The sequence below is a fragment of the Amphiprion ocellaris genome, chromosome 6, assembly GCF_022539595.1.
Source record: "Amphiprion ocellaris isolate individual 3 ecotype Okinawa chromosome 6, ASM2253959v1, whole genome shotgun sequence".
NCBI classification, from domain to species: domain Eukaryota; kingdom Metazoa; phylum Chordata; class Actinopteri; family Pomacentridae; genus Amphiprion; species Amphiprion ocellaris.
In genome coordinates this window covers 12,221,762-12,236,475 of record NC_072771.1, presented here as the reverse complement: position 1 = coordinate 12,236,475, position 14,714 = coordinate 12,221,762, and the positions used below count along the sequence as shown (strand labels likewise).

Genomic DNA, 14,714 nt, shown 5'->3' with positions numbered 1-14,714 from the left:
ACATTGATGCAACAATATAATTTCTCCCTATAGGCTCGAATGTGTTTTTACTATCTTGAACTTGAATATAGATTGAGTAAAAGTGAGTTGATTAAATGTTTTTTTTTGTTATTGCCAAACTTTCTGGACTACTGACCTTGAATAAAAAATCTGATAATGACCTGAGAGTATTACATTTGAGAACCTCTGATGTACTGTACTCACTGGCTAGACAGTTACTTTGTCTTTCTGCCCTTTTGTGCTCGACTTGTAACTATTATACCTTCATCAGAAGACAAGATTGAAGAGAGCTGTGAGTGAAACTGCGATATAGCCAAAACAAGCTGCAAGACACTGAAACATTCCAGAGTTAAACACATTTGAGGATTTAATTAATGAATTTTAACTCCTCTGCATAAACCTTAAGTATGTAAAAATTGAAATCATGTTTCAACACTATGATATGCAATATCAGATACAATGAGTGCTGAGATCTTTTCAGTGACTTATTGATACCCACTCCCTCTCCTGTACAAATACATTCAATGAAACTGAATGCAGTAGTTTACCTTAACAAACTGTGTGATGATGCGTTGGGAAACACTGCTGCCTCCCTCTGTTCTGAACTGATGCCTCAGCAGGAATCCCATACCTCTGATCCCACTGGTAGCAATAGGAATCTGAAAGAGGAACAGAATCTGAATTTGTACTCACATGGAGGACAACGCAAGAGAACAGAGGAAAACATGGGACTGTAGTCTATAGTATATATGCTACATACATATGTACATCATAAACATTGGACAAAATACTCCAAGATTACTTTCATTTTTAATTTCTTATAAATTTTAGGCTACACCCACATTGACAGATGATTTTCAAACTTTTTGAAATGTAAACAATTAGTGTGGGTCTCTGTCAAAATAACGTTTTTTATTTAGTATGTCAGAAATAATCTCTGTCCATACAAGCAGGCCTGTAAGTACATATCACATGAAGTAGAACCTTTACTGAGATTCACACAGGTTGATGTCTTTGTTGTGGTCTGGAAAAGAGTAACGTGATATGGGTATGACGAATCAGTGAAGGAAAAGTAGCGACTAATACGAGACAATCATAAAGTCTACATATTTTTTTTTAACCAGAAGCCTCACTTTCAGCCTGTTCAGACAAAAATGCAATTCCAAACGTGGTCATGGTGTTCCCCAAAGTTGTAAGGGTCCGAAAACATTTGTGTGGCCTGAATGGTTGACGTAAACATATCGAAAGTTATGAGTTTTAAAAAGAAGGACCGTATTAGTAAGGACATAGCCTTAGATAGATTAATAAGAGAAGGATAATAGTGAACAGTATCTGCTGCACTTTTTTTGGTCACAATGGTGTTTGTGACCACAATGGTGTCTGCAGCATAAATACAAAGGCAACAGTCTGCTATCTTAGCTTTGCATATTGACAAACAGGGAAAAACAGCCAGTCTGCCAATGTCCAAAGGCAAAAAATCTACTTACCAGCACTTTTAAAGTTCAAATATTATTATGTTTGTTTAATTGTAAAAACATACACATTGTAGTTTAACAGTGTCTTGAATTATTTCATGGCCAGGAGTTGTGACTTCCTGAAGGGTTAGTCTTACTCTGATGTTGCTGTGCAACCAACAGAAACTCCAGGAAGTCAAAACTCCAACAACACAACTTGCCATAAAACCACAACACAATTCCCAAAATGTCAAACTATTCCTTTAAAAGCAAGTTTTAATGTGTTATGAAGACACTTTCTGCTCACCCTGTCAGCAGTGGCACTGGCCAAAATTGTCTCTGTCACGGTGTCATAGTAGTCCTTCTCACACAGTTTCTCAGGAGCTGATTTGACAGCTATGGCAAGAGCCAAACTACGACCATGACGCACCATCCAGTCCACACCAGACACATCCGCTAAAAGCAGGTAGAAAATTCATTAGCTCACTGTCACTGATGCACAAAGAGCAGCAGACAATGCAAAACATATCACTGACAGGAAAAGAGATGCTTTCATCACATTAAGTTGCACAAATATATAATGTGAAGTGTGCTTACAAAACATGTTTGGAAAATGGACATGAAAAATAAGGTTTGTGTTTAAACTGAGCAAAAACATATACATTAAAGAGCTAGTGTGTAATCAGGTCATTTGCTGTAATAAGTAGCAATTAGGTGTACTAATGACATTAAAACTTACAAGGCAACAATATACACACATAATTGGCTGAACTCAGAAAAGCGACAACTTTCCAGATAACTACTAACCCAAGACATGGTGAAGTAACACACTCTTCAGCTCCTCCTCTGACAGGAAGGCACACAGCTCACCAACACAGCCGGCGGAGGCCATACGGGTTGCATCCTGCATGCACAGACACACAGACACACACAGACACACAGACACACACACACACGTTACACGCAGACACACCAATCAGACAGCGACAGGTTCTGTGTCATTTATTCTCAAATTGACAGGCAGGCTCAAAACCATCTTTTTAGAAAACCACATCCTCTCTGCCTGACTTCCGTTTTTTTCTACTGTGATCACAGAGGAAACTACACTTCTGAACAACTCTCTGTGACATCTTCAAATGGCAATAAATGTATGCTGTATTTCCGTGGTAAATATTTAATGTATTCACTTGCAACTGTAGACCCTGGGGTGGGAAAATTGGTGTGTTACTGCCTATATAAAAGAAGATGTTTCAGCTCTACTTGATGCTGAAAGCCATCTGTCATACCTCATCATGTCCCAGCATGCCTAGTAATGTGGTGGTGATGCTTTTGCGAATGGCTGGGTCCACCTTTGATCCGGCCCCCTGGATGACAAACCTTAAGGCTTGGAGCATAGTCTCCCTGAAAACACAATCATAAGAATGACAACCAGACACCCTAAAAACACATTTCATGGATTTGAAGAAAAAAAAAACCTAATCTTATGCTAGATTTTTGAGACAAAATAAATTTTTATTTTTGAATGTTAAAAAAAAGATCAACAGATGAAACATTTTTGGGGTCAATTATCTCCCTAAACACAACCTTGCAGAACTGACAGGTAGCAATTAAAAACTAAATTTGTCAGTGCTCTCTGCTGGACAGCTGAAGTAATGGAAATACTATTTTAGATGAACCAAAACATATTTATCAGCTGTTTGCCTGTTTTTGCTTCTGAACATTTTTACTTATTACATTCAAATTTCCATTTAACATTATGGGGTTCATATTTGCATCCTTTTTTTCTCCCTGTGAGTGGACAAATTAGCTGACTTCATACTCACATCCTGCAGACTACTGGCTGACACCTTTTTGTTGCTTGTGACATTTAAAACAAAGTAATGTCTGATACTGTAATTTTAAGCTGGAACAGACTTTAATTTGCCTTGTCAACTATTGGTCCTGTGTCTTTAACTGTGGATATAAAATGATGTTGCTATCACTATCCCACTCTCAAACAGAGAACGCATATTGAATCCCATTCTGAATTGCCATTTGGGATGATTGCTGTTGCTTATTTCACACTGAATTGTAATGGATTGAGTGCACACCTGACTCCAGAGTCCTCGGCATTGCGAATCGCTGACAGTTGCTCTGTGAAGAGTGGGTCGACCTTGGTGTGGATGGAAACCAGCTGACCCAGAGCCTCGGCGGCCCTCAGTCTCACTGCACGGCTTGAATCCTGCAGGGCCTTCAGGAAGGTGGTCTGCAGTTGTGGCAGGAAGGGCTTCAGAGCGATGCCCACCTGGAGGAGGAGTACAGCCCAGAGTTCAGAGCCACACAACATGACATGGCCTCCCATCTGCCATTTTGATCATTTGTGGAGAGAAATGATGGTGTGTTTGATAATTCAGGTGTTCCATTAGAAATGTGCAGCTATAGACCTTTGCCAGCAGCAGGGTGAGAGTCTCCAGCAACGCGGTTTTCACTGTCCAGGCAAAACGGTCTCCCAAGATACGAATAAGAGGTCCAGTAATGTTGACAACAGACGGTCGGAGAGCCTCAGGAGAGGTCAGTTTAATCACACCACCTAATGCTTTTGCTGCCTCTTCTTTCTGCTCAGGGCTGCCAGTGAGGACACCTTCTCTCAGGACCGGCAGGATACATGTTACACCCTATACAAACAAAGAAAAGAACATAAAATGACCAATAGGGCTGCAACAAATTGTTATTTCCATTACTGTAACATGCCAACGTTGTATGTACATCAATACTGGTGTAAAAATGCCTGCTATGAATTCACAGGGCCCAAGGCAATGTATTCAAATTAAACACACACAAACCCAAACATACTACATTTACAGTGGTATGCACCAGACATTAGCAGCATAGCCACATATTTGTGAAGCTGGATCCACAAATGGCTTTAACAATTGATTGATTATAAAAAAAAAAAAAAAATAAAAATTTTAAAAAACTGCTGTTGATTAAATGTGTTGCTAATGAGGCCTTTGTCAAGGCCCTGGGAATCCTCAGTTTTGACTGATTGTGGGGTAACATTAGTGAATACATTTAAACAAAAGAAATTAGCAAAGGAGATGTGTTGGACACTCAATTCAGCTGAATATAGAAGGATGTAGGAGAGGACTGTTGCTGGCATTCTTTGCCTCTGCATCATTCATTATAGATATGGAACATTCCTGTTATCAGGTATCAAGCAAAGCTGTAGTAGAGCTCATGTCAAGGCCTTTGAACAAACAAACTGAAAGGCCTCAGCATGATTATTTACTATTGAACTATGGTTCCCTAAAATGTGAACCCAACTACAGTCACATACTGTATGTATTCTTTTCACAGTATTGCAGTATTGTCAAAGTAAAGTTGTAGTCATTTGACTCAGGAGCTCAGAAAGAGAAAGGGGTGTCAAAGGTCAAAATACGAGAGAGCGTTCACCATCCTGCAGTAAGGTTACTGTGTTTATAGTGTATAGTGCAGTGGTTATAGCTGCCTTCGTACCTTCTTGGGTAGACAAAAGCCAGGCAGATGCTGACCCTTCACGTCTGCAGCTGCTGATCTAATGTCTCGATGCAGATCATCGATGAGAGCCAGCTGGCTGCTCGCATCCAGCTTCTATAGAAGAGATCAAAACAATACTTACTTCACAATCATCCTTCAGTAAAGAAAGAAACAATCAATCATTCAATGTCCTAAACTTTACCGCTCTCTTTGCACCATATCTTGCATTTATGAACAGTGAAACGATGGTATCTTTACAGTAATGATACAATCAAGACAAATTTGTGTAGAGTTACTAATTTTAATATCAGCACACCTTGGTGATGGAGTTGATGGTGTCCCAGCTCTGTGACAGCACCTCTGGGTTGGAGTCATTAAGAAGGCGAATGAGGCCTGACAACAAGGTGCGTGTGTGGGCACTGTAGTCCAGGCGGGTGCGAGCAAAATAGGCGTTGAGAATGGTAGCAGCAGCCTGTCTAAGGCCAGGGTCGGCTCCTCGTGTAGCCTCCAGCAGGTCCTCTATGATGATCCGCTGGCCCACTTCATCCTCCACAGAAAGGATCACGGTCTGACAGCTGCACAACTCCTGAAGTGAAGGTAACACAGTATCTCAATAAAATCATGAAAACACAACAGCAGTACACACAGAGCAGATGAATAAAAACAGACCTCATGATGACTCTTAAGAGGCAAAAAAAAAAATAAAAGAATGTTTAGCCTTGCTTTGAAGACATCAACTGGATGCAGACAATCTCATACTGAGTGGGAAAGTATTCCACAGTTTAGAGTCAACAACGAGCAGGAGTGAGGAACAGTGACTAGCCAGCAGACGGGAGAAGGGGTGTCATGAGAACAGATAATTCAATACCAAATTGACGCCAAAATTCAGAAAATGTGATGATACTTGTTTATCTCTTGTCAGTACTAGACAATAACAATAATATGATGAATCAGGCAGCAGATGCAGCAGCATGTCTTCAGTAACAATTAGTGACTCAGATGGTCAAGGACACATTACAGAGAACAAAAAATAAAATAAAGTCTGTAGGACAGCATTCTTTCATGTAAGTAATATAATAAAAAAATCAGGAATACAGCCATGTATCATCATTACATATCACTAAGTCTGTGTTTCCCCTGAGGTCCTGGAGCTATACTTCTCTGATCTGCAGGTGCTGGCCTCACCAACCTCCAAAATGTTTATTTTTGTTTGTATTGTTCATCTGCTCTCCATCTGCTATCCTCCTATTCCCACCCCAACCACTCCTGCTACCCGCCTCCCCTTGCCCCCTCATCTCCACTCTCACCCTAACCGGTCGAGCCAGTATCGAGAATCATGGAAACTCAGTCTTGGTGTTTGTAATTCAAAATGCAACAAGCTACTGCTAACAACTGCTGGGTCAATTCATTCATCGATTTTTGACACCAAGATTTCATGTATGGGAAGTTTTTCGTGACATGAAGTCCAAGGCAGTTGATTGTAGTGTAGGAGTACTTTGCTGAGCAGAAGATTAGGAGCAAGAGGCTTTTTGGCATTCGGCATGAAGTTCAGAAGGGAGTTAAAACAGCATTGATAATAAAATTTCAGTCAAAGTTTGAGTATCAATGGAGGGAGATCATATATTTTGCAAACCCAGATCCCAAAGGAAACATACACTATATTGCCATAAGTATTCGCTCACCCATCCAAATAATCAGAATCAGGTGTTCCAATCACTTCCATGGCCACAGGTGTATAAAATCAAGCACCTAGGCATACAGACTGTTTTTACAAACATTTGTGAAAGAATGGGTCGCTCTCAGGAGCTCAGTGAATTCCAGCATGGAACTGTGACAGGATGCCACCTGTGCAACAAATCCAGTCGTGACATTTCCTCGTTCCTAAATATTCCACAGTCAACTGTCAGCTGTATTATAAGAAAGTGGAAATGTGTGGGAACGACAGCAACTCAGCCACCAAGTGGTAGGCCACGTAAACTGAAGGAGTGGGGTCAGCCGATGCTGAGGCACATAGTGCGAAGAGGTCGCCAACTTTCTGCAGTCAAACGCTACAAACCTTCAAACTTCATGTGGCCTTCAGATTAGCTCAAGAACAGTGCTTCAGCAGAGAGCTTCATGGAATGGGTTTCCATGGCCGAGCAGCTGCATCCAAGCCATACATCACCAAGTGCAATGCAAAGCATGGGATGCAGTGCTGTAAAGCAGCCGCCACTGGACTCTAGAGCAGTGGAGACGCGTTCTCTGGAGTGATGAATCGCGCTTCTCCATCTGGCAATCTGATGGACCAGTCTGGGTTTGGCGGTTGCCAGGAGAACCGTACTTGTCGGACTGCATTGTGCCAAGTGTAAAGTTTGGTGGAGGGGGGATTATGGTGTGGGGTTGTTTTTCAGGAGCTGGGCTTGGCCCCTTACTTCCAGTGAAAGGAATTCTGAATGTGAAGTATATCAAGACATTTTGGACAATTCCATGCTCCCAACTTTGTGGGAACAGTTTGGATCTGGCCCCTTCCTCTTCCAACATGACTGTGCACCAGTGCACAAAGCAAGGTCTATAAAGACATGGATGACAGAGTCTGGTGTGGATGAACTTGACTCGCCTGCACAGAGTCCTGACCTCAACCCGATAGAACACCTTTGGGGTGAATTAGAATGGAGACTGAGAGCCAGGCCTTCTGGTCCAACATCATTGTGTGACCTCACAAATGCGCTTCTGGAAGAATGGTCAAAAATTCCCATAAACACACTCCTAAACCTTGTGGACAGCCTTCCCAGAAGAGCTGAAGCTGTTATAGCTGCAAAGGGTGGACCGACATCATATTGAACCCAATAGATTAGGAATGGGATGTCACTTACGTTCATATGCGAGTCAAAGCGAAAGTGAGCGAATACTTTTGGCAATATAGTGTATATAGGAAAAATTAAACATGATCTAATATGGAGCATTGCTATACACCACACCAGTGTGGAAGGCAGCAAAGAGGTGTAAAAGAATTGTGTGTTTTCACCAAAATACAATCACGAGACGTTTGTTCAGCACGCTAATAAAGGTCAATAGAGCATGAGGAGAGAATAAAAACTCAAACCAACAGAAGCAGTAGTAATTACGGTTGTGAATGCTGGTTTTACCTGTGCCTCATCCTCTGCTCCCAGCTTTCCTTTAAGGGAGGACAGCAGGGCAGGCAGGATGACCCCTAGGTGGCGTGTCAGAGCGTCTCCAGCCACAGCAGACAGGAAGGCCAACACTCGGGTGTTCACAGGAGGAGCAGTCAGCTGGTAGGGCCACAGCAGATATTTACTTTAGAGACACAGCTAGACACAATGAAGATCTAAAAAAGACAGACACGACTAAAGTTGAAGTGTTACCTTTGGAACCAGATAAGGTAGCACAGAGCGGCTCTTCACCGCCATGACTTGCTTCAAACCATCCAAAGCAAACTCAGCTGTGTCCTCATCATCCTGTAAAACACATTCAAAGTGTTATAGCCGAGATTGGAAACTTGAAGTCCAATATGGATTTTATTCTATGTTGTATCCTCATTCCCTCACCAGCTGTTTGAGCAGGGTCGGCAGGATGTCATCCAGGGCCTGGTGGCCGATTGTTGCATGGAGCTGCTCAAAGGTCTTGGCTGCAGCCTCTCGAACCTCCTCGAGAGGGTCACAGAGAGCCTTCCTCACTGTAGGGACCAGTGACTCAGAGAACACAAGCACCTACAATACAAATATAGCAGGCGTTGACAAAGTTTGAAGTCTGTTACAATTCTCCGACTTCTGCCCTAAAAAAGGTCTAATCATGATGCCACGAGACTCGTTACTTCTGACTTGCTAGAAAAACTGAAAAATTTAACAGACATTTTGTACCTAAATTTAAACCTCAACACCCAATATTTTTACCCAATACTAACATTTGAGATTTTCAAATTACAAGATTGATGTAGAAGTTAGATACAGGGTAATCAACAAAGTAGCCAGAAGTTTTGCCTCACTTTTAAGACATTGTGTGTGGCATTTATATTCAAAAAGTCTAAAGTAAAATATAAGATTTATTTTAAATGGCCTGAAAACCGGAGAAATTCTGTTCTATAAAAAAAAATCAAAAAACTGAGATAAATTTTAAGTAGGGATGTGCGATATTGGCTTTTTTGCCGAAAACCGAAATGCCGATATGGTCCAACTCTCAATTTCCAAATCCGATATCAACCGATACCGATATATGTGGACTTGGAAATAATTCCAAACCACAGACATACTGTTAGTCAGGCACAGCAAGCTTGTTACTGCAGCCACACTTGCAGGGCTTAAAGTGAAAAATAATCCAAAATCTGAACTTTTTTGCTTCTGAGTAGGGGTCAGGGTACAATCTAGGTAATTAATAAGAAATAAAGATATTTGCCTTCAGAAACTCATAATGCAGATTATAGTAATACTAAAAAGGTCAGTAGGTGGTGGTAGGTACTCCATCTGACTACAGCATGGTCCAAATATACTATTTAGCAACTAACCAGTAAACGACATGGAAAATGGACATTGATTCACCTTGTTACAATATGTGCACCACTTATTCTGAAATATAACTATGTAAACAGCTACAGCGCAAAACAATAAAAATAAATAAAAATATAGTTTGTAACAGCAAACTATATTTCAGTTCAAACAATAACAAAAACAAAACAAACTAGTAAAATAGTAACAAAAACAAAAAACATTAAAGTGCTCTAAGAACTGGTAACCTAAATAATCAGACATAAATAAGAAAATACAAAATGAACAAATACAGTTTACTACAGACAACTACAATTTCATTTTTTAAAAAAATCATCACAAAAAAAAGGAACAAGCAAATGAAGAAAAATGTCCATGCTCTGACTAGTGGCTTCATCAATATCCAATGAAAACACACAATTTTTTGAGCTTTTCAGAAATACTTTTCTTAAATGCTGGTGCAATGCCATGTGTATTTATGGAACCAGCATGCTGATTTGACATGGACAGTTTTGACAAAGCATTTTAATCTTAAGCCAACTTTTTATACAGATTAACGAATGGCTGACATCTGGCGAACGACAAGCCGTGTTCTGTAATGAATGAGCACATGCGTACTTTTAAATCACAAACCCTGTCAGTCTGATGTCGGTACGTCAGCGGTGACTGTTGCTCCCGACAAACGAGTTTTGAGTTTCAGAGCTGACAGCAACTCTATGGGTCTGACACGTGGCGTGGCAGCACTTATTTGCCGCTAGCTGCGTGCATGAGTTTTTTTTAAACACACGGTACAGAAGTAAGCACCAGGCTCCTTCAGTTTTTTGCACCAGCAACCAAAGGGCTTGCCGTCTCTCGTTAACTCTTCCAACCACACGAAACACCATTTACTTTTACTCCTCCAAAGAACGCAGTGGAGTTACGTGACGATCAGCGTACGTTTGTCCTTCCGTCTATTTGTCAGTACACAACATTACCCAAAAAAGCTTAATAACGGATTTGTATGAAATTTTCAAGGAAGGTCAGAAATGACACAAGGACCAACGGATTAGATTTTGGCAGTGATGCGGCTTATTGTCTGCATCCATGGATTTGTTAAAGATTTCTGTATCACTGCCTCACTATAACCATGACAACAATGGACTCACCTGCAGCTGGATCTCAATGTCTTTCTAAGACCCGCCCCCACTCTACTTCCCATTGGCTAGTGATATTAGTTTGGTTGAGAGCAAAGGCTGCGTTCCCCTCATTCCATTGGTAGACGAACTCGATTGGCAATGTAGTTCTTTCTTTTTTCGAGCCAAACACCAGCGTCACATGCTGGAAATCTGGCATGGTTGCTTACACACTTCATGACGCAGTTTGATGATGTGATCATTTGCGTGCTGGTAAATGCCAGTGAAATGCAGACATTATTTTATCGGTTTTCATGATAGGCAAAAAAAAAAAAACAAACATAACGATACTGCCCGATAATGCATTTTTATGCCAATATCAGGCCGATAATATCGGTAGGCCGATATTATCCGACATCCCTAATTTTAAGTTTAGTCTATCTATCAGCTGTACTTATTGAGAGGTTTAAACTAATGTGCAGATGTCCAAAACACACAAAATTATTCTTAATTACATGATTGCAGATTTGAATTGTGTGAGCAGCATTAGGCTTCTGCTTCTTAATAAAGAAAATAATTAAGTATTTAGAGTATCTCCTCTGTAGTGGGAACTATTGTTATTCTCATTTAGTCACACTTGTTATAATCACTAACCCCAAAGTGAAAACAGAAATGCCGTTTCAGCATCTGCATGACTCACTGCATCTTTGCTGGTGGACTTCATGATCTCACTGAGGCCAATGCAGACACCCTGCCTTTCATCACTTTTATCAGAGCGCAGTCCCTCCTCCAGGATGGGAATGATCTCAGGGAGAATCTTCTCTCCCAGCTTCCTCACCAGATCACCCAGTGTCCGAGCAGCGATCTGAAACCATGGCGGCATACAATGTCAATATAAGGCTCTGAGTGGGTACTCACATCAACAGGACAAAACAAACATTGCTGCTGCAAACCAGGGATCATAAAAAGAAAGTGGGTTACAAAGTGGAAAGAAGTAATACCGTTCTCTTGTCAGGGCAGGTAGAAGCCAGGAAGCCTAACAGGAGAGTGAAGAGGGTTGGGAGGATCTCTCTCAGAGTTCTGGGAGTGTTGGACACCACGATCTTCCAGACGTGGAGGGAAGCCTGTCGAACCACCAGCTGAGTATCTGAACGGCCCATATAGAGGCCTGAGAGGACTCGGTTGCGACGCTCAGCACCCAGAGCAGAAATAATAGCCTTTGAAGGGTGAAAGTCAAAGCTCAGCAACATATAAATACTTTTCAAAAGCAGACCACAACAGTGTGGTCTGCTTATGAAAATTAGAATACAGAAAATTAATTATAAAAGGATTTCTTGAAGAATAGAAGTGCATTTATACTTTATTGGATGCAGCAGTTCCAAAGTTGTCATCCTCTGAGGCGGTCTCTGTGGTCATCTTTCCTGTTACTCCAGAGATATGGAACAGCAGATCTCCAAGCAGCTGTACAGAGCTGAACCTGAAAATCAAGCAGTATGAATCCACAGTTAGTTAATTTAAGAGTGGTATTTTTATTCAATTGTAAATATAATACTGTTCATCTCTTATCTGACCTGATTCTCCACAGGTCATCAAACAGGCCTTGTTCTAGCTCAGGAAGGAGCAGTGCAATGGCAGTCTCAGCGTACATGCTGATGATTCTCTGTCCAGCTCGCAGTGCCGTGTCTCTGACATACTCATTCTCATCAGCCAGAGCCTGGTGTACAGGACACACAGTAAGGAGTTAAACCCAACTTTCAGATAATGATGTGTTTAAAACCGCCTTTTGCGCAACGAATACCCAACATTTTGACATTTCAGTGGTGATCAGCATGAAAAAAACATTGACAATGCTAATAATGTTTAGCTATGGACAGTAGTGGTTTTAACCAGTGCAGTGAGCGGTGTGGAATACACAAAAGAGATAACTTTGTGTAGTCTCAGTTGGCAGTAAAAAATTGTCCATACAGCATAGGGAAGAGAAAAACTCTTTGGTGTGGTGTTTCACGTGGACCAGAGCAGCTATATAATAGACTACAGGAAAGGGAAGCTCCCAAAAAGCATAATAAGGACTCTTGAAAATGCATGCCTATAATAGAGATGCACTGGTTTTATACGTCATGTTAAGACTGAAAGCTAAATGGCAAAAAACAGCAACACCATTGTGAGGCACGAGTACCTTGAGAATGCAAGGGATGATGGGTCCAACGTAGGGAGTAAATTTATCTCCAAAGGTGAGAGGCAGGTAGATGAACATCATGATGTAGCCATCTCTGACGTGGGAAGCAATGTCTACTTTGCTGGCAGTCTGCACTACATCTGGCATCAGCTTATCCAGCTTCTCTACTCCCAGTCCAGCCATCACCTCAGCCAGACCTGAAAAGACCAAAACACAAATCAGCGTGTCAGTTGTTGGATGATATTAAGCACAAGTCAGACAGGACAAAGTGGAGAGGAACAGACCTTGTGCAGCTCCAGAGCGGTCCACAGAGCTCTGCTCAGAAGCCAGCGTCTCCATGAGCCATGGCAGCAGGTCGTCAAAGCAGGATTCACCCATCCCCTTCACCATGGCACCCAGAGCTTTGGCTGAGACTGTACGTACCTGGAGAGGGGAAGGAGGATGTGCAGTTTCAGCTTTAAACACACATATTACTACTGCGGCACTGTTTATCACCAATAAACACACCTCAGGCACTGGGTCCAACAGGGAGGCCTTTAGTCCAGGAATAACACTAGGCAGGTAGGGTGACAGATCCTATAAGTAATAAAACAAAAAACACCATTTAAAAAAGGCAAGTCTTTGGTATACACTGGTTAGAAGAATACTTAGCTAGCTCTGATTACCTTCTGGTCAGTAAGGGAGTACATGTTGCCAATGATTTGAGCGGCCATCTTGCGAGTGTCAGTGGAGCGGTCTTGGAAGGCTCTCTGAACAATTGGCATGATAAGGGCCAGGGAGGGAGCATCGATGAAGTGTACAAACTTGGTGTCCAGCAACGTCTGCAGGCACGTCTGGGTCTTCTTGGACGGATCGGTGAGAGCGTCCAGCAGGATGGGGGTGATGGCTGAGAGAAGACCAAAGACAGCTGTTCAAATACAACTATACCAAAGAAGAACATGGTGTGAATAATGCCTGGCATTGTCTAGATATATAAATTTCTGGAAACCCTGCATCTAGACATTTACAGAATTTTTCTCAAAATTAATACCGATTTAATAAAGATGTGAATTTTTACTGCTTTCCATTATATAGTACAGACGATCACTTTAAAATTTGTGAGTATTAACAGAAAAATTACAAAGATAGGGAAAACAAGCCTTTCTCTGGCTGAATATCTTAGTGTTAAAAAGAGTACACAAATTTAGCAAACACAGATATCATGCGATTTTGGCATGAGATTCTGGTAAGTTAAACCAGTAGCAGCTAGCTGAAAGCAGACATGAATAGTGGTAAAGTGACACCATGTGAGAACATTTATCAGACTTAGATTTGTAAAAATGGTGAAGTTCCTCTTTTTTTCTACAACTGACAAATATGAACATTGTAGATATAATTCTGTAAGAATTAGAAATATGCATACAGTCCCCTAAAATAAAAATAAAAATAGAAATAAAGCATAATCGCAATAAAACACATTTAGCTTGTTTTCAAACCCCCTTGAGTCGATAATAGATGACAGTTTATGTGCAACAAGCCTTCTGTGGGGGCCCTATGATTGAGTTACTTACCCAGGATTTCAGGGTTGCGGATGACGGAGCCAATCTGCCGGAGGGCCTGCTGGCCGGCTTTCTGCACCTTCACATGGGAGTCAGTCAGTACCTCAGTCAGTTTTGGCACGATGCTGGGCAGACAGGAGGACAACTGCTTGGGTGCACAGTAAGCCATGGCACCTAACAACTCCACCGAGCCTGGAAGAAAGAGAGGGGTGAGTCACAAAGAAGCTATAGTATGATGGGAAAAGTGCTTTGATCGTGATTGCCATCAATTCTGTATATAAATGAAAAAAAAAGAATTAACAAGCTCCACACAGCTGTTGCAACAGCTCTAAATTTGACATCTATAAACTATTCTTCAATCAGTAGGTATGTAGAACATATAATATTAAATAGTGCACATACTAGGGCATTATTTTCCTTAGCTTTCTAAACAATACCCCAACATGCCAAAGAACTGGTAT

General features: G+C 41.3%; 1 protein-coding gene across 1 annotated transcript in view; it reads right to left on the bottom strand.

Annotated features, from left to right (window-relative positions):
- The window catches only part of gcn1 (GCN1 activator of EIF2AK4), a 36,185-nt gene that overhangs the window by 4,427 nt on the left and 17,044 nt on the right, over nucleotides 1-14,714 (bottom strand). The window contains exons 36-55 of the mRNA XM_023268100.3: nucleotides 14,266-14,445; nucleotides 13,381-13,601; nucleotides 13,223-13,291; nucleotides 13,000-13,138; nucleotides 12,716-12,912; nucleotides 12,111-12,253; nucleotides 11,899-12,016; nucleotides 11,541-11,756; nucleotides 11,240-11,404; nucleotides 8,495-8,656; nucleotides 8,312-8,404; nucleotides 8,075-8,218; nucleotides 5,266-5,535; nucleotides 4,950-5,063; nucleotides 3,878-4,108; nucleotides 3,545-3,738; nucleotides 2,741-2,855; nucleotides 2,262-2,358; nucleotides 1,762-1,910; nucleotides 549-659 (exon numbers count right to left, since the gene is read on the bottom strand). Coding sequence (XP_023123868.2) covers nucleotides 549-659; nucleotides 1,762-1,910; nucleotides 2,262-2,358; nucleotides 2,741-2,855; nucleotides 3,545-3,738; nucleotides 3,878-4,108; nucleotides 4,950-5,063; nucleotides 5,266-5,535; nucleotides 8,075-8,218; nucleotides 8,312-8,404; nucleotides 8,495-8,656; nucleotides 11,240-11,404; nucleotides 11,541-11,756; nucleotides 11,899-12,016; nucleotides 12,111-12,253; nucleotides 12,716-12,912; nucleotides 13,000-13,138; nucleotides 13,223-13,291; nucleotides 13,381-13,601; nucleotides 14,266-14,445 — 3,128 coding nt within the window. The remainder of the gene's footprint in view (nucleotides 1-548; nucleotides 660-1,761; nucleotides 1,911-2,261; nucleotides 2,359-2,740; nucleotides 2,856-3,544; nucleotides 3,739-3,877; nucleotides 4,109-4,949; nucleotides 5,064-5,265; nucleotides 5,536-8,074; nucleotides 8,219-8,311; nucleotides 8,405-8,494; nucleotides 8,657-11,239; nucleotides 11,405-11,540; nucleotides 11,757-11,898; nucleotides 12,017-12,110; nucleotides 12,254-12,715; nucleotides 12,913-12,999; nucleotides 13,139-13,222; nucleotides 13,292-13,380; nucleotides 13,602-14,265; nucleotides 14,446-14,714) is intronic.